The 18111-nt window shown below is 40.6% G+C and overlaps 1 protein-coding gene across 5 annotated transcripts in view; it reads left to right on the plus strand.

Moving 5' to 3' along the window:
• Positions 1–18111, plus strand: part of st18 (ST18 C2H2C-type zinc finger transcription factor) — an 81712-nt gene that overhangs the window by 51686 nt on the left and 11915 nt on the right. For 4 of the 5 annotated variants that reach the window (XM_049480827.1, XM_049480828.1, XM_049480826.1 and 1 more), the window contains 8 exons: positions 412–593; positions 7389–8063; positions 9229–9366; positions 11169–11259; positions 11454–11546; positions 12194–12402; positions 13181–13344; positions 16612–16842. In XM_049480827.1, the coding sequence (XP_049336784.1) occupies positions 412–593; positions 7389–8063; positions 9229–9366; positions 11169–11259; positions 11454–11546; positions 12194–12402; positions 13181–13344; positions 16612–16842 (1783 nt within the window). The remainder of the gene's footprint in view (positions 1–411; positions 594–7388; positions 8064–9228; positions 9367–11168; positions 11260–11453; positions 11547–12193; positions 12403–13180; positions 13345–16611; positions 16843–18111) is intronic. The other variant, XM_049480829.1, reaches the window with a different exon arrangement.

Genomic DNA, 18111 nt, shown 5'->3' on the forward strand with positions numbered 1-18111 from the left:
CCATCTACCTTCTCTCCTCTCCACCTCCTCCTCTCCTCCCATCTACATCCTCTCATTTCCATCTACCTCCTCTCCACCTTCTCTCCTCTCATCTCCATCTACCTCCTCTCCACATTCTCTCCTCTCATCTCCATCTACCTCCTCTCCACCTTCTCTCCTCTCATCTCCATCTACCTTCTCTCCTCTCCACCTCCTCCTCTCCTCCCATCTACATCCTCCCATCTCCATCTACCTCCTCTCCACCTTCTCTCCTCTCATCTCCATCTACCTTCTCTCATCTCCATCTACCTCCTCCCATCTCCATCTACCTCCTCTCCACCTTCTCTCCTCTCATCTCCATCTACCTTCTCTCATCTCCACCTCCTCCAACTCCTCTATCTCCTCCTCTAATCCTCCTCTTTTCTCCTGCAGTCTGCAGGGTTTTGCTGGGAGGAAGAGGAGTGCGGGTGAGGGAGTTGGTGGGGCGCCAGTTAATAAGAGGAAATCTCTGCTGATGAAGCCGCGGCACTACAGCCCCAGCGAGGAGGAGCGGGAGGAGGACCTGGCAACCGCTCAGGACAAAGACGCGCCCAGGAACATTGACACTCCAGCAGGTAGACAGATGTCCCGTTGTTTTGTCTGTTTTGATGAACAATTGACGCTGAATTTTAAACTACCATCTGTTGCATTCATATTTTCCCTCCCAGCTTCCTCCTCCTCTTCCTCCTCCTCCTTCTTTCCCTCTCTCCATCCACCCCCCCCCCCCATTAATTTACACTGTGATTGAGAGAGCAGCCAGTGAAACAGTGCTGCCGCTGTGTGTGTCTGTCACGTCCTCACAATCAACTTTCTAACAGCTGATCTGTCCTGAGGATCCTGGCAGAACCAAGATTCCTTACAAGCTCCTCCCACAGTCCCTCCCTCCATCCCTCCATCCCTCCCATCGTCCCTCCATTCCTCCCATCACCCATCCCTCCCTCCCTCCATCCCTCCCTCTCCATCATCATCCCTCCATTCCTCCCTCTCCATCATCATCCCTCCATCCCTCCCTCTCCATCATCATCCCTCCATCCCTCCCATCATCCCTCCATCCCTCCCTCTCCATCATCATCCCTCCCTCCCCCCCTCTCCATCATCATCCCTCCATCCCATCACCCATCCCTCCATCCCTCCCATCGTCCCTCCATTCCTCCCATCACCCATCCCTCCCTCCCTCCATCCCTCCCTCTCCATCATCATCCCTCCATTCCTCCCTCTCCATCATCATCCCTCCCTCCCTCCCTCTCCGTCATCATCCCTCCCTCCCTCCCTCTCCATCATCATCCCTCCCTCCCTCCCTCTCCATCATCATCCCTCCATCCCATCACCCATCCCTCCATCCCTCCCATCATCCCTCCATCTCTCCCATCATCCCTCCATTCCTCTCATCACCCTTCATCTCCCACAGTCCCTCCCATCATCCCTCCATCCCTCCCTCCCTCCCTCCCTCTCCATCATCATCCCTCCATCCCATCACCCATCCCTCCATCCCTCCCTCTCCATCATCATCCCTCCATTCCATCATCATCCCTCCATCCCATCATCTCCCACAGTCCCTCCCATCATCCCTCCATCCCTCCCTCTCCATCATCATCCCTCCATCCCTCCCTCCCTCCATCCTAAAGATCTACAGCTGATTGGTCCGGTTGGTGTTGAAGAGTAAAGATCTGCAGCTGATTGGTCTGGTTGGTGATATAGAGTAAAGATCTGCAGCTGATTGGTCTGGTTGGTGTTGTAGAGTAAAGATCTGCTGCTGATTGGTCGGTGGTCTCCTCTGGAGTTGTGATTATCTCCAGGATGTGGTGGTCAAAGCGTTCGCTGCCTGTTTGATTATTCAGGCCGGAAAAGTGCTTTTATTCAAGCAAGTGTGGTTGCTTGCATAATTATGCAAATAGAGGAACTGAGAATAGAAGGCACTAAATTATATTGTGCGTCGTCGACAAAAGAAAGTGATCACACACTCAAACAACAAAAACATTTTTGGCAGCAGGGGCACAAAAACATCAAAAAAAAGTTGATATTATTTTAAAGCGCCGTCCTTTTCTCGAAACAAAACATTGCCATTTCCTAATGAAACGAATTATGAACATTTTGGCAACAATACCTGTACTTTACGTGTGTATCCACACTCCCCTATAATCTGCACTTATTTGGTATATTTTTAACGATGTAACCAAGCAACAAATGTAATTGTCCCTTTCGAAAGCTTTTGTTAGGCCATCAAACACAGTCCAAATATACATAATTAGGCATAATGTCTACGCCTGATTATTGGACACATGTGGGTAGTTAAATGGACAACAGAGCAGCTCAATAAATTGAGCAGCAACACTGAAATATAGAAATAGTGAAATACTGGAAATACTGGACATATTGGGCACTTCCATATTCGTTTCCCCGGGTTCATATTATACCTTATTCATCGTAACCTTCTTTATATGGATGTAATTCTGTGTATTTGTTTGTTTTGTATGGTTGGGTAACTCTGCTAACGTTTAGCAGAGTTCTGCACAGTGTAAACATCATTTACCTCAGCAATGTTTTTACCTAGATATTGAGTTAAACTTAAAAAAATAAATATTGAGTTAAACTTTAAAGATCGTGGCTACAGTGAAGGAAGTGTAGCTTTATTATTTACATTAACTCCTGATGATCTGAGACCAAATGTGTCTAAAGTAAACTTGAAGTAAAAGTGTTTTCAAAACTACTTCAAGTACAAAAGTAAAAGTAATGTAAATTCTGAAATACTGAAATAGTGAAATAATGTTAATTTCCTCAGGTTTTTATTATATTAATCATATTTATCATCGTAATGTTGTTTATTTGGACATAATTCTGTGTATTTGTTTGTTTTGCATGAACTTATTTATTTGCTTGTTAAGTGTAAACATCACATCAGTGCAGAAATGCAGAGGAAAAATACATCAACAATACATCTTTAATAATAAGCTCAATATATCCTGAACTACACACTGATAGATTTACTGAGCCTGATTCTGAATTTCCTGCTGAAAAAAAGAGAAAGAGAAAAGAGGAGGAGAGAGAGGGGGGGATAAAGGGATGGAGGGATAAAGAGAGGGATGGAGGGATGGAGGGAGGGGTGCTAGTCTTCCATTTGGTGGTGGCGTTGTGTGTGTGTGAGTAACTTCAGCCAAGCTTCAGCTAATACACTCTCACACAGTAATGGCTATTCTGGAGTACAAACCATTCACCTGTTCCAACACACCAAACACACACACACACACACACCCTTCTGCAGCTTTTACACTGCTCTGTGTGTGTGTGTTAATGTGTGTGTGTGTGTGTGTGTTTGGTGAGGACTACATCTCCATCTGGATATAGCACAGCGCCGCTCTGCTAATTGTATCTTAGCATAACTGGCTAACTTTTGCTGTGTGCTGGATCATCACACCTCTGTCTGTCTGTCTGATTTAAATGGTCTAAAAGAGAAGAGAGCAGACAGACGGCCAGCGGCTGCTGGAATAGAAACAGCTGAATAAAATTAACAGGCTTTAGGTGAGATGTGTGACCACAACTCTAATGTGACAAATATATAAACGTTTATATTTGGAGGGATTTTATTTATGTGCTAAATTTTAAAGCATATAGATAAAAGCATTTATCAATGCATTTACTTAGAAATATAAAATATAAAAAAACAATATTGATATAAACACAAAAGAACTTGACTATAGTAAAAGAAGTCTAGCTTCTTTAAAAAGGCACTAAACCCTAAAAACTATATTTTTTCTTTCATTTCTGAAATGTGTTCCTTTGAACTAATAAAACATTCATGCTTACATTTTTATAAACATTTCCTAATCTTTAAAAAATGCTTTTTTTAAAAAGGGGGGTGTTAAGTGGTCAAGTGCTGAGTGGTTTGAATCCTGTTCATGCAGCTTGTTATCAGCTGCCAGAGCCCTAAAAGAGCACACACAGTTGTCCTTGCTGTGTCTCTCTGGGTGGGTACAGTACAGTAGATGGCGCTCTCTCTTTCCCCTCATCACTCCTAGGGTGATGTGGATCAGCACAAGGCTGCGTCTGTGAGCTGATGTATCAGAACCACAGAGTCGCTGCGCTTTCCTCCGAGCGTTAGCGCTGTGATGCTACTCGGCAAAAGAGGTTCAAAAAGAGGCGGAGTCTGACTTCACATATATCAGAGGAGGCGTGTGCTGGTCTTCTTAACCCCCCTGGTGTTGGAGCATCACTAGTGATAGTGGGGGGATATACAGCTGAGTAACAGCTGAATGAGTGAGACAATCGACACACTGCTCCTCCCAATCAGCTCTCCTTCAGACCCCGCCTCTAAACCCATACATTATCACCCAGTGTTCCTCACAAACTACTCTAAAGTTTTGCTTGTGATGGGGAAGTCCTAGTGGGTGGATGGATTTACTAGTGAAGCTAAAGAAAGAAAGAAAGAAAGAAAGAAAGAAAGAAAGAAAGAAAGAAAGAAAGAAAGAAAGAAAGGGTGAAGGTGGGAAGTGTTATAAACATGAATGAAAGATGAAGTGAGAAATTACCTTGGAGAACAATAACAAGCCAAAAACAACAGGGTCCCACAAAAACTTTAATATTATCTTATTTTATCTATAAATTGATTATATTGATTGATAAGTATGTTTCAAGTTTATGGTATCAGTGAGTAAATTGGGTAAATCAGTAAATCACATTCTACTCCTCTAAACTCCTCTTAACTCCTCTAAACTCCTCTAAACTCCTTTTAAAGCTGAAGATCTGAAATTCCGAGCTTTCTGTTGCTGTTTAGTGGTTAATTTATGTGGGGATTTAGTTCGGGGGGGGGGGGGTGGGGGGAGGGGGGCTGTTTGCCTCCAGAAAGATTTATCTTATAGGACCCCCCCAAAAACCCTCTGTGATGCTGTAATATCTAATCAGCCCAATCACATCACTCTCAGTGCCGGGGTGGGCGTGGCCAGCTGGGTGGGGGGGAAGACTGTAAGAGGATAGAACCCCCAGCCTCCCCCCCCCCCCCCCCCGCCGACATCCATTCAGAATAAACTAATCCTCCGGCCAAAGAGCTTTAAACCCACAAGTAAAGTTTGACAGGGTTTATTAGAGATCAGTGAAGGATTTCACATCAATCCAGCTGATAGCTTTCCATTATTAATCATTGATCATCACTTATTATAATCCAGTATAAAGACTCGTTTAAAGGAGATTTATTGCTCTGTCTGACCCAGTAAAATAAATCATACAGTCTGATTATTACACGTTTAATACTGTGTACCACTCTGTGCTTTATATAAATTTAATTCTCTACACAAATAAATACAATGCAAATTAATTGCATAATACAATAAAATCAAATATGTAATTGACTCTAAATTAATATGTTATGTCAATTAAAGCACAGAACAGTAAATTAAACAAATAAAAAAGGGAAAAAGTTTTAGTTTAGTTTTTAAGATTAGTATTAATTTTTATTTTTCCACTACAGAACTTGTGCTCTTATTTTTCTCACGCTCATATTCTAATTCTGTACAGAATTCTGCAGCTTTCTTACTGTTTTACTGTCGTTATTTCACCGCTAGCTGTAGGCGACTGTAAACAGGAAGTGAGGTCATGGACTGTCCGGTGCTACATGTTAACGCAGCTGTAAAACTGCAGTGCAGAGTGGAAACAACACTTATAAATAAATTAATAAACACAAAAACGAGGCGAATTCTCTCTATAATTTCACTCAGTAAAGTTCAGTTAGTTACTGTTTTTCCTTTTAATCACTTTTTTATTTGTTTAAGTTAACATTTTTTCTCTTATTCAGTTTTTGTTATTTTGTTTGTTTTCGTTTTAAAGAATTAATTTGTAATAACCTTGGTGGTCATAATGTTATGCTTGTTCAGTGTATTTTATAACACAGTTCTCTCTGATAAAACCTTGATCTAGGATTTTCTGAGTGTATTTGTTTTTAATCTGCAGTGTTATTACATTTATAAGTCTGTTCTTGTCTTCAGTCTTTTCTCTTATTTTTCTTTTTGTTTTTGGAACAAAAGGTCAATAAAAATCACTCGGACTTGTTTCCTGTCGTCTGTCGTAAATCTGATGATAACATATTAAATTTAATGTTTAATGTCACGACCCGTGTTTTCCTTCCTTTAATCCAAATCAGTGTGAAGTGCTGAAATTAAAGAAGAAAACAATCTTGGAGTCGTGTTCTTGTGATCAGATCCTGTATCTGCTGTTTTTACAGATTACTGCAGGGATTTGGGGGAAAATGTGCAGAATGAGGAGCTGAAGCTGAGTGACGTCCTGCTGTTTAGGAAATGATTGTGAAGTGATTTGATTTAAAATTAGACTTTATCTTTTTGAAATAAACAGAAGACAAATATCATGGGAAATCTGAAAATTGGCAGATAATTGATATGATTGATAATGTTAAATTAAACCATTGGGTTGATGTTAGTCACTGGTATTGATTATGCTCTGATATACAGGTCTAGAGATAACGGATCCTTTAAGAAAGTGACTTTTAATTTATGACATTTATTGTTTTGCCTCTTGCTCGTGAATATTTATACATGCAAACATATAGCCTCTGATTGGCTAACAGCACTGCAGCACCAGAAGTTAGAAACGTTTTAAAATAAAAACATTTTTACACTAATAACAGTCTTTACAATGTTCATATGTTACTTTACAACATGTGTAATAATGCCCTGCTAAGTGCAGTTCAGCCACTGACCTAGTCTTAGAGTCTCTGTAAAACACCAAATCCACCGGAGATCCTATTTAAACCTGTAGTTACACACAGAGGTGGGTAGTCCAGGTCCAGAAAGTAAAAATCCACCCCGGGGTTTTGTTGTCTGAGCCGCAGCAGAGCCGTTCAGGCAGTTGGAAAAAAACCCCGGGGTGGATTTTTACTTTTAACTAGTGTAAACAGAACTGTTCTAAACATCTAAACACTTACCTATCTCAATTGTACTTGGCTGGTGGTGTTTTTCCTCCATAGACTAATTCTAACCATTTGTTTCTTAGCTCTGAATTACTGGTTAAAGTATATAAACACTGATGTGTCATTCGCACAAATAACACAGGAATGAACTGCATGCTGTTCCTAGCGCTGTTAGTTGTCTCCTATCTGACGAGACACGTCGCTGCCCGGCTTCAGCTCTGTCTGTGGGCGGTCCCGAGCCGAGGTGGGCGGGGCCATGAATACTAATTGACGAGTTGATGTAGACATGGTGCTTTTCCTGATCGACTCGTTTTTTCTGAATATTTTCTTTTACTAGCTGCAGAACAATGAGGATAAGGAAGAGTTTCATCCTGTGCAGCATCATATAAAACTCAGCACAAAGTTCTGATACTGTCTCTTATGTATTGTTAATAACTGCTCTGTGTTTTTGGTTCTTCAGATGAAGATCTGGACTGCAGTGATGTTCTCCTGAAGTCTCACAGTTCCTTGTCGTGGTCCGAGCGCACCAGCGAGGGGTCGCCCGAGCCGCCCAATCAGCTGTCGGAGCCGCAGAGCGAGTACGAGGAGAAGCAGCCGGACCACGACTTCCCCCAGAGAAGCCCAGGAGACGCGTCCGTCTCTCGGGGAGCATCTCCAGAGAAAGGTCCGGACGCGGATCTGGAGGAGGATGGTGGGTGGAGCAGCTCGACGCCGCTGTCGCTGCTGAACGGGATCCGCTACAGCTCCAGTCCTGTAGACGACGTCCTGTCCAGCAGAGCTCGAGTGGGACACCAGGCCCTGTCCCTGTACCTAAACCGCGGCTCCGCCCCGGCGCTGGAGGACGTCCCGTACAGCGGAGACCTGAGCGATGGGGAGGATGAGCCGCCGGCGCACAGGCTGGACGAGAGGCTGGTGGGCTGGGGGCTGGGCCTGATCCCCCGGCCGCTGGAGCTGGACCGCGCCCGGATCAACCTCAGCCTCCTGGAGCAGGCCATGGTCCTGCAGTCCGAGCACAGGCAGGTCCTGCACAGCTACCGGGACATGGACCGCTTCCTCCTGGAGCAGGTCGGACACGAGCGCAGGCAGCACAGGCTGATTGAGATGGATGCTCGCGTCGCCTTCCACAGCAGCAAAGGTGAGATACACAGCTTTATTATACTGTACTGTGCTTACTCTATAAACATACTCATAACACATTATAATACATTCATAAAGCATTATAAACACAGCTATAAATATAGAATTTACAGCTCTGGACAAAAATGAAGTCAAACCAAACTGAACTGCTTGAATTTTTACACCAGGAGTAAAGCAGCATAAAGTTATCCAAAAGCAGTGTGTAAGACTGGTGGAGGAGAACATGATGCCAAGATGCATGAAAAAAAAACTGTGATTAAAAAACAGGGTTATTCCACTAAATATTGATTTCTGAACTTGTTTTCTTTGCATTATTTGAGGTCTGAAAGCTCATATTTTTATATTTTTAAAACTAATATTTATTGTTTATAACTAACAAACTAATGTTGTTTGTAGTTTATGGTTTATGGGATGTTGCACATCACTCAGTTAATGGTTTATGGTTTTAATGATACGGTTCTCCACAGTTTGACCTGCAGAACTTCACTCTCTCGGCTCTTCTCCCCACAGAACTCTAACTCTGGTTATAATCACTCACAGCTACAGCACAGAAACAACACCGGGGGGGGGGGGGGGGGGGGGGGGGCTATTCTTACTCTGAGGGTTAGATCAACAAAATCCTCTTAAATATGAAAAAAACAACATTTTGGCAACAAGTTCAGTAGTAAATAACCCGTGTGTCTGGGTGGGGGTGGGGGTGGATGGGGGGTGTTGGGGGGGGGTATTAAAAAAAGAAGTAAATCTTCTGATGGCATTTCTGCTGCTGGTAATATTGGATTTTGATCGGCATCAGCTGGATATTTAACCCTGGATAAAAGTAATAAATCCTGCTAAAGTCTCTGTGCTGTTTGACGCTGATTCTTCTACTGAGTGCTGTTTAATAAATAATCCCTCAGGCTGATCTTTCTGTGGATCTGGAGGAAGAAAGCAGAGTGAGATTCCAGCCTTAACTAATGTCACATTAATACTCTCAATCTGACCCGCATGCTTTTACAGCGTGTGGTGTGGAGTGTACGGTGTGTGGTGTGTGTGGTGTGTGTGTGGTGTGTGTGTGTGGTGTGTGGTGTGTGTGGTGTGTGTGTGGTGTGTGCAGGGGGGGATGGTGTATTTTACTGTTAAATGATGGTAAATGATAATAAATGATAGTTATTCTGTCTGTTTAGCAGATTCTCCACGAACCGACAAGAAGGACATTAAGTGTCCCACGCCGGGGTGTGACGGGACAGGTCACGTGACCGGACTCTACCCACACCACAGGAGTTTATCCGGATGCCCCCATAAAGTCCGAGTGCCTCCTGAAAGTGAGAAACTGCTCCTTCTTTTCTTCCATAAAATCTGTAAAAACTGCTTATGAATGTTCAATCGTTAGTCCATGAAGCTTTAGAAGGATTAGAAACTAGTATTACTTTATTTCATGCAGTAAGTTCAAGTTTAAAGAGTAAAAAATAAACAAAACTAAGAAAACTAAACAGATTGAACAGATTTTAATTTACTAATAAAACAAGAAACAAAAAAACAAGCAGCACAAAAACCAGCAGACCTGATAACAGCACTTAAAACACACTGAAACACAGGAGCTCTGTATACACTGAGAGACTGGGAACACCTGGGGAGGGTAACGAGGGGGTGGGGTTACAGACAACCACAGGCTAAAACATTGATGACAGGGCGGGGCTAGAGCAGGGATGGGCGGAGACAAGACAACAACAAAACAGGGCCATGAGCTTAAAGATCACATGAACACAAGACAAGAATAAAAACTACATCACTGTTAGCAGTACGATCCTCTCAGCTCACAGCTGACCTGCAGGTGAAGCTACGTGAGACACACCTGAGATCTGAGGCTTTAACCTCAAAATTCTGTGTTTTACAGAAATAAATCACTAGCTTTTTCTTTACATTATTAACAAGAAGGCTAAAAAGACATACTAGTTACTCTCTTAATTCACTATGTATATCAATTTAATCATAAATATTTTATTAAAATCAATTTTATTTGATATTTTTTTACTTTTTGAAACATTTCTATTGGCCCACAGTAAATGAACACATTTCTAATAACCTGCTGTAAAAATGTTAAAGTCAGTTTTAAGTTGGTTTAAAGGAAGCGGATTCACGCTAAAGTGAAATAAACACAAAAACAGTCCAAACACATTTATCATCTCTTAAAGTCCCACTGAATTACATCCAGCTCTGTTTATGATTTACCGCGTTATGCAAATCAGCATCATGGTGTAGAAACACTTTTCCCTCCAAATCTCCTCTTCCTCTCTTCCTCTCTTCCTCTCTTCTCTTTTTCTTTTTTTCATTTGAAAACAACACAAACATCCCCCATTAAACAGGGACACAACAAAAGGAGCAGTAAATGTAATTAAGGGTTTTTGGTATGAAAGCGTTTCGGCGTCTCGGCGAATCAAAGCTGAGCGTCTGCAGGAACGAGGGGACGAGCGTCCCGCTGAATAATTAAAAATACGGACAAAAGAGAGAAAGTTATTAGGGATCCTGCAGGAGAATTCACTGCCTGTTTCTGCTCTGTTTCACTGTTTATATTTATATAGAGAAAACAGCAGAAAATCATCTATAAATTAATATTAATTATAAAAATCACTATAAAAAAACACTATAAAAATCACTATAGCTCTTATTCCTCCTGCTGAAACATAATCAGCTATAATTACTGACTTTACTGATTTTAGTGATTTTAATGATTTTAATGATTTTAAATGATTTTACTGACTTTACTCTTTATTCTTTGTTCTGTAGTTTTAAAACAATAACAGGTCTTGTGAAAGTGCTGGTGTGAGTTTTAGTGTTAATACTAAATCATTTTAGCTAAAACTACTTTTTGAGTAAGTTCTGTACATTATATTATACTATTTTAGAATTGTTTTATAATAATATTTTTTTTATTTGGTGATTCAGTTTGAACAACAGCTTAGTTCTCCAGTTTAGTTGATCATGCTTTAAGAGTTTCAGATCAGCTGGTTTCTGATATTCTGATATTATAAAACATTAATGTTTATATTGGATCTGATGCTTTTCTTAACATTTCTCAACATATTTATTCATTTAATTCTATTTATTTCTATGTATTATGCTCTAGTTCTAGCCATGCATGAGAACGTGTTGAAGTGTCCGACTCCAGGCTGCACAGGAAGAGGACACGTCAACAGCAACCGCAGCACACACCGCAGGTACGCTTAATTATTATTAATAATAAACTTTATTTATACATTAAACTGCAGCTCAGTGTTCTGTAAATACAGACGGGTGAGTTCTCACAGAGATCTGCTGCTCTAATAAATAAATAATAAATATCAGAGTTCTGTACTGAAATATATACAGTATTTTATTTATTATTAATATAAACTGTGTTTTTATTATTCAGCCTATCAGGTTGTCCGATTGCAGCAGCAGAAAAAGTCTCAAAGCCACAGGATGATCTGACCAAATGCAGACAGACCCCAGACAGAATGACACGGTAATAAAACTCTATCCTATATTCTATATATTTATTATATTTATTAACTTCTTTATAAAGGGTTTATAAATATTTCATAAAGGAATATATTAACAGTTACAAATAAAGTTTTTAATATGTTTAAAACATTAATAACACGTAAATAGAAGGAGCAACTCTAACAATAACTTTTTTTATATGTTTTTATATTTAAATGCATAACTTTATTAACAGAAATGAATTTAATGATGACTGATGGAAAAGAAAAGAGGAAGATAAGTATCTAGTAGTAAGATTTGAGGTTTAACAGTAGAAATAAATGTGGAATTGCTACAGTATTTGGCCACTGTTACCCTTTCTATTTATGTGTTATAACTGCTTATTAATGGTTCATAACCTATTTAATAACATTAATAACTAATTTATAAACTGTTTATAAACCCTTTATAAAGGAGCCTTATTTGTAAAAAATGAAGTGGAACCATTTATTAAATTAGATTAAAAACTGGATTTAGAACTGAATCAGTGGGATTGTTTGTTTATAAAACACTTTATTTAAATGATTCTTAACAGTGAAAGGTTGTGATATGAGTGTAATAGTGAACACGCTGAGTAACACTAGTGACCGTGTGTGTGTGTGTGTGTGTGTGTGTGTGTGTGTTCTCCAGGCCGCTGGTTCAGATGAAGAAGTTTGATTTCAGTCAGCTGGCCTATCGGTTCGCTCACCCGGTGGCGGCGCTTCAGGCGGGCGTGGCTAAAGAGATGGACAAGTTCACTAAAGGTCATTTCGACTACGCCAGTTTTGATGCTCAGGTGTTCGGTAAACAGGCCCAGATGGCATCGGATCAGAACCAGGAGCCGCCACACCTCCCCGACTGTGAGTTTACACCACTAATAGTGAAGCGTGAAAACGCTCATAGTGCTCTGAGTACTTCTGTATCCTGTGATTAATGATCGTGATTGAAGTGCACAAAATTACACCAAAATACACCAAGTTATATTCCTGCAGAGCCAGCACAGAGCAACATGAACTTTGTAATCATATAAAGGAGGTTTTTCTTGTCACTGTGACGACAGAGTTCAGAGTTGTGCAACATATAGAACTAAAACACTACAATAAATAAAGTACATATAATAAATACAGCAGATATGAGCCAGTTTAACAGACAGCACAGTACAGTACTGATACACTACAGTATAAAGTGTGTAGTTGTGGAGTTGTGATGGAAATTACACAAATCGAGCAATCCAGTTATTGTTATATTTAAATAAATAAAAAATACGTTTATTTGAAAGGATAAGAACAAAGACATACATAAAGTGTTAGGACAGTTCTAAAGATACTTTGGTCTGGGTTCTTTGTGTGTGTTAAGTGTGTTGGATGTGTATTGATTCTGTGTTAAGTGTGTGTGTGAGGAGGGGTGGTGGGTTCAGTACAGTGTGTGTGTGTTCAGGAGTCTGACTGCCTGGTGGAAGAAGCTGTTGCAGAGTCTGGTAGAAGAGGCTCAGATGCTCAACAATACAGAGAGCTGTTTTATTAACTTATCTTAAAAACTGTGTGGAAAACGACATCATAAAAACTGTATAATAAACACTAAAAGCACTATTCTCTCTCTCTCTCTCTCTCTCTCTCTCTCTCTCTCTCTCTCTCTCAGCCTCTCCTCAGTTCTCCTGTTATCTGGGTGGGCGGGTGTCGATGGGGGGCGGTGCCCTCCAGTCCGGCTCGCCCGCCGCTGCCGCCATCCTCAACCTCTCTACCCGTTACCGGGACAACGGCGAGGCCCCGCCCACCGGCCGGCCCCTGGCACCGTCCACAAAGGTAATCAAATTAGAGGCTCGGGGGGGGGGGAAGGTATTTAATGTGGTCATTCTGAGGGAAGTGTGATTTGTGTATGAAAAAGCAGGAGAGACATCAAAAGACACTTTTTTGGCAGTGAGAACTGTGTGTCTCTGGTGGCACAACAACAAGAGAGTTACCCTCTTTTTTTCCTCCCCTCTGCGCCCTAAAGCTTTAATGTACACAAAGGAGAATTTGTGTAATCACATCAAACGCAGAGCAGAACACAATCAGCCCTTCTTTCTCAATTACAATTAGAAAGCTTTTTGTAAAACATGTGGCGAAGCATTTGATTTATACTTTTATGGAAATGCGAGGGGTTCTCGCTCTCTCGCTGTAGAACAGTGTGTGTGTGTGTGTGTGTGTGTTTTCTCTCAGCTGCAGATGGCAGAAGATATTTTGCTAAGTAAAATATTATCCAGGATAAGCTTGGTCAGATCAACTCTTAGCATCCGTCTCTAACAGACCATCTACCCAAGTTGGATTAAACCAATCAGATCAGGGATTTATCAGCCGAACTCTTTTATTCAAATTAAATAACGCAGGGCTGCGCGTGTGCTGTTACAGTTTCCTCCTGCATGTGTGACGCGTTACAGTGCATGTGCTGCACTACAGCCTCTTAATCTCCAGATTAAATCCTCGTAAGAGCCAAAACATCAATACATCAATATATAAATAAATCTATACATTAATAGATCAATACGTTAATACATCAATACATTAATATATTAATAAATCTATACATTAATAGATTAAATTAACACAGATACGTCTGTACTCTCTTTACACTCAGCAAAAGAACAGCAGAAGAGGGAGGAGTTTTACAGTCTAAAGGCAGGAAGAATAAAGGAGTTTTTAAACCTGTTGTTTCTGCGTTTGTGAAGGAGGAGCAGAACAGAACACACTCCTCTGGTTTCTGATGTCGGTGTGCAGAGGATGACTTAATTTCTGCAAAAATAAATGAAGTAAAATTTACTAAAAGAAAGGATTGACTGAAGTTCGGTTCACTTATTTACTCTGTGTGACTCTATTTAAGTCCTGAAACCGAGTTGAAGTTACTTAAATTTATCTGAAATTAAATTTACCTAAAAAAATCAAATGCAGAAAGTTGTGAAACTTTTTTTAGGTAAATTTTACTCCTCATTTCTTCAGTGTGTCTCGTATAAGAGGTGTAACAGGTCTGGTGTCACGCCGCCGGGACGCTCAGCTCCTCAGTTACAGCCTCACACCGTCGCCTCGGCCCTCAGAGAACTAGAGTTCGGAGAGTTAAAGCTGAGCGACGGAGAGATGGAGGGATGGAGGGATAGAGAGAGAGAGAGAGAGAGAGAGAGAGAGAGCGGAAGTGTGGTGAGAAAGGAGAGATGGAGACACCTACACAGCAAGTGTCCTGCGTTAAAGGCCCTGTGTTCAGTGGGCAGAGGGAGCAGGTACATGAATTAAACAGTGTTAGAAACTCCGTCATCCTGAGGACGTCTGCCTCCAACTGTCGAGATGCATTTTAAATATCTCTCGACTGACAGCGTCTCGTGCCAAAACTGCTCTCGCGCTCGCTCTCTCTCTCTCTCTCCCTATATCTCTCTCTCTCTTTCTTATTCTCTCTCTGTCTCTCTCTCTCTCTTTCCCTCTCTCTCTTTCTTATTCTCTCTTTCCCTCTCTCTGTCTCTCTCTCTCTCTCTCTCTCTCTCTCTCTCTCTCTCTCTCTCTCTTTCCCTCTCTCTGTCTCTCTCTCTCTCTCTTTCCCTCTCTCTGTCTCTCTCTCTCTCTCTCTCTCTTTCCCTCTCTTTAAGTTGACTCATAATATGCTGACTTTTAACCGAGTGTGGGGGCAGAATGAGGTTTTGTGTGTTCCTAATGAGGAGATTTTGGATTTATCTTTTTAACATTTTTTTTGCTTTTTGTTTTTGTTATTTTTGTGGGGTTTAAGCAACATATTTGAGACTTTTTGAATTTTATGGGTAGTTTGTAGAATTGTTTGTGTTTCTGTTTTTCATGTTGTGATATTAAAGTGAGGTTTAAAAGTCAAGTATCTTTCCCTCTCTCTGTCTCTCTCTCTGTCTCTCTCTCTCTCTCTCTCTCTCTCTCTCTCTCTCTCTCTCTCTCTCTTCCCTCTCTCTGTCTCTCTCTCTCTCTCTCTCTCTCTCTCTCTCTCTCTTTCCCTCTCTCTGTCTCTCTCTCTCTCTCTCTCTCTCTTTCCCTCTCTCTGTCTCTCTCTCTCTCTCTCTCTTTCCCTCTCTCTGTCTCTCTCTGTCTCTCTCTCTCTCTTTCTTATTCTCTCTTTCTCTCTCTCTCTCTGTCTCTCTCTCTGTCTCTCTCTCTCTCTCTCTCTCTCTCTCTCTCTCTCTCTCTCTCTTTCCCTCTCTCTGTCTCTCTCTCTCTCTCTCTCTCTCTCTGTCTCTCTCTGTCTCTCTCTCTCTCTTTCTTATTCTCTCTTTCCCTCTCTCTGTCTCTCTCTCTCTCTCCGTTGTGTAGTTTACACCAGATTCAACAAAGTGTCAGAAAAGAGAGAGATCAGTACCGGTGTTACACACACACACACACACACACTCACTACACACACACACACACTCACTCATTATACACACTCACTATACACACACACACTCACTACACACACACACTCACTACACACACGCACACACACACACACACTCATTATACACACTCACTATACACACAAACACACACACACACACACACACTCACTACACACACGCACACACACACACACTCATTATACACACTCACTATACACACACACACTCAGGTAACTCAGATCTTCACACTGTCACACAGTTTAAAGCTGTTGTGTGTGTGTGTGTGTGTGTGTGGGGGGATTTATTTAAGATGAGTACAGTATTAGTATTATAATAAAAATAATAATGCTATAGTCAGTATTAATTATTAATTGTTGCTCTCTGTTCTGTTGTGACGGGATCCTCCGCTCTCCTGCAGCTTTATAAGATCCTGGATTACGGTGTAAAAAGTGATTTATCAGGTTAAAAACAGAGAGAGAAGATAAGAGATAAGAGTTCTCCTTTAACACCACCTGTGTAAAATATAAATGTGTAAAATGTAAAGGGTGTGTGTTAGGGGGTGTGTGTGTAGTGTGGAGTGTGTGTAGGGTGTAGTGTGTGTGTAGAGTGTGTGTGTTGGGGGGTTACTGTGTGTGTATAGGAGTAATTGTAAGTGTATTGTTCAGCAGCAGCAGCAGGTTGGTGGTGATGGTGGGCGGTGTCCTGTGTGTTTCAGGACTCTGTGATCGAGGTGGACGAGAACGGGACTCTGGATCTCAGTATGAAGAAGAGGAAGGAGAAAAGTTCAGACTCTTTATCTGAGGGAGTTTTCTCTCCTCCTGAAGCTCCTCTGATTAAAGCCGGAGCTCTGCACGTCTCGCCATCCTTCTACAGGACCGTCTACGAGCAGGACGGCTGGGACACGCCCCTCAACTTCAGCAAGGGACCCCTCCCGCAGGACAAAGACGTACGTAGATATATATAATCTGAACAACAAAAAAATCAGCGTTTTATTATTATTGTTATTATTATTTATATTATCATGTTTATCAGGAGTGAATTAATCTGAATACTCTGCTGTGAACTTCCTCTGTCTGTTGATTTTGTTCACGTTACGCAGTTATAAATGTATTGTAAATGATTTAGTTTCACAAACAAATCTCAAATTAATCATCAAATTAAAAGGTGTATTAATCATTAACCCTTGTGTGGTGTTCATGTTTTTTATCACCCTGCTGAACCAAAGTATAAATCAAATACAGCCATAAATATGTATTTATTTATTTATTAATACAGAACAGAAGTTTGCTTTGGAAGACAGAATATTTATTTTTCCATTGCTGGATCATATTTATAAATACTAGTGTTGTTCATTTTTATGATAGATTGTAAAAGAAGTCAGAAAATCAGTATAAACATACGGGTGGACAAAAAGTTTTATATTATTAAAAACTTTATCAGAATAAAGAAGATTTTATTTGATCAGGTTTAAACCCCTTAATGTCCACATACTCTACTAATGCCAGCCTATACAGAGTTTTACCATGTGTGTGTGTGTGTGCGTGTGTGTGTGTGTTGCATATGACCATCCAAAGAAAAACACGTATCTCCAAAACAAAAAGCAAATTTACAGGAGAGAGATTACAGAACTCTGTAACACTTTCTATGAATGTTGTATTTATTATTAGGCGCCATAAACAGACTTACAACACATTACAATACAGTTATAACACATTATAAACATGACTATATATATATATATACATTACTAGACATGATTATTGTATATTATGAGGTGCTATAATGTGTTTGAGCAGAAAGTCTCTTTAAGCAGGTGTGTGTATAATATAAAGGTATAGTGTAATCGTGTGTGTGTTTATTTAATAATACAAATCATAATTTGAATAATAATAATATTTTTATTTATATTATCATAAATAATAATAATAAATCACATATTTTGTCTTTTGGTGAACAATATAAACACAAATAAAACCTGAACATCACACAAGGGTTGAAGATTTTAAAGTTTATTTTGTTTATTTGTCCAAACCTGAAACTGCTGATTAAACTCCTGATTCAGATCCAAACCCTTTTTAGCACCAAAAAAACAGAACAAAAAGTATAAATTGTAGAAGAACGTTCCTGAAAAGCTGGTGATTTTGATGCTTCTTGGCGTGGAATAACAGAATCTGTCCTTCATCTGATTCTGCTGCTCAGACTCTTTTTTACACAG

The sequence above is a fragment of the Astyanax mexicanus genome, chromosome 6 (genome assembly GCF_023375975.1).
Source record: "Astyanax mexicanus isolate ESR-SI-001 chromosome 6, AstMex3_surface, whole genome shotgun sequence".
NCBI lineage: Eukaryota > Metazoa > Chordata > Actinopteri > Characiformes > Acestrorhamphidae > Astyanax > Astyanax mexicanus.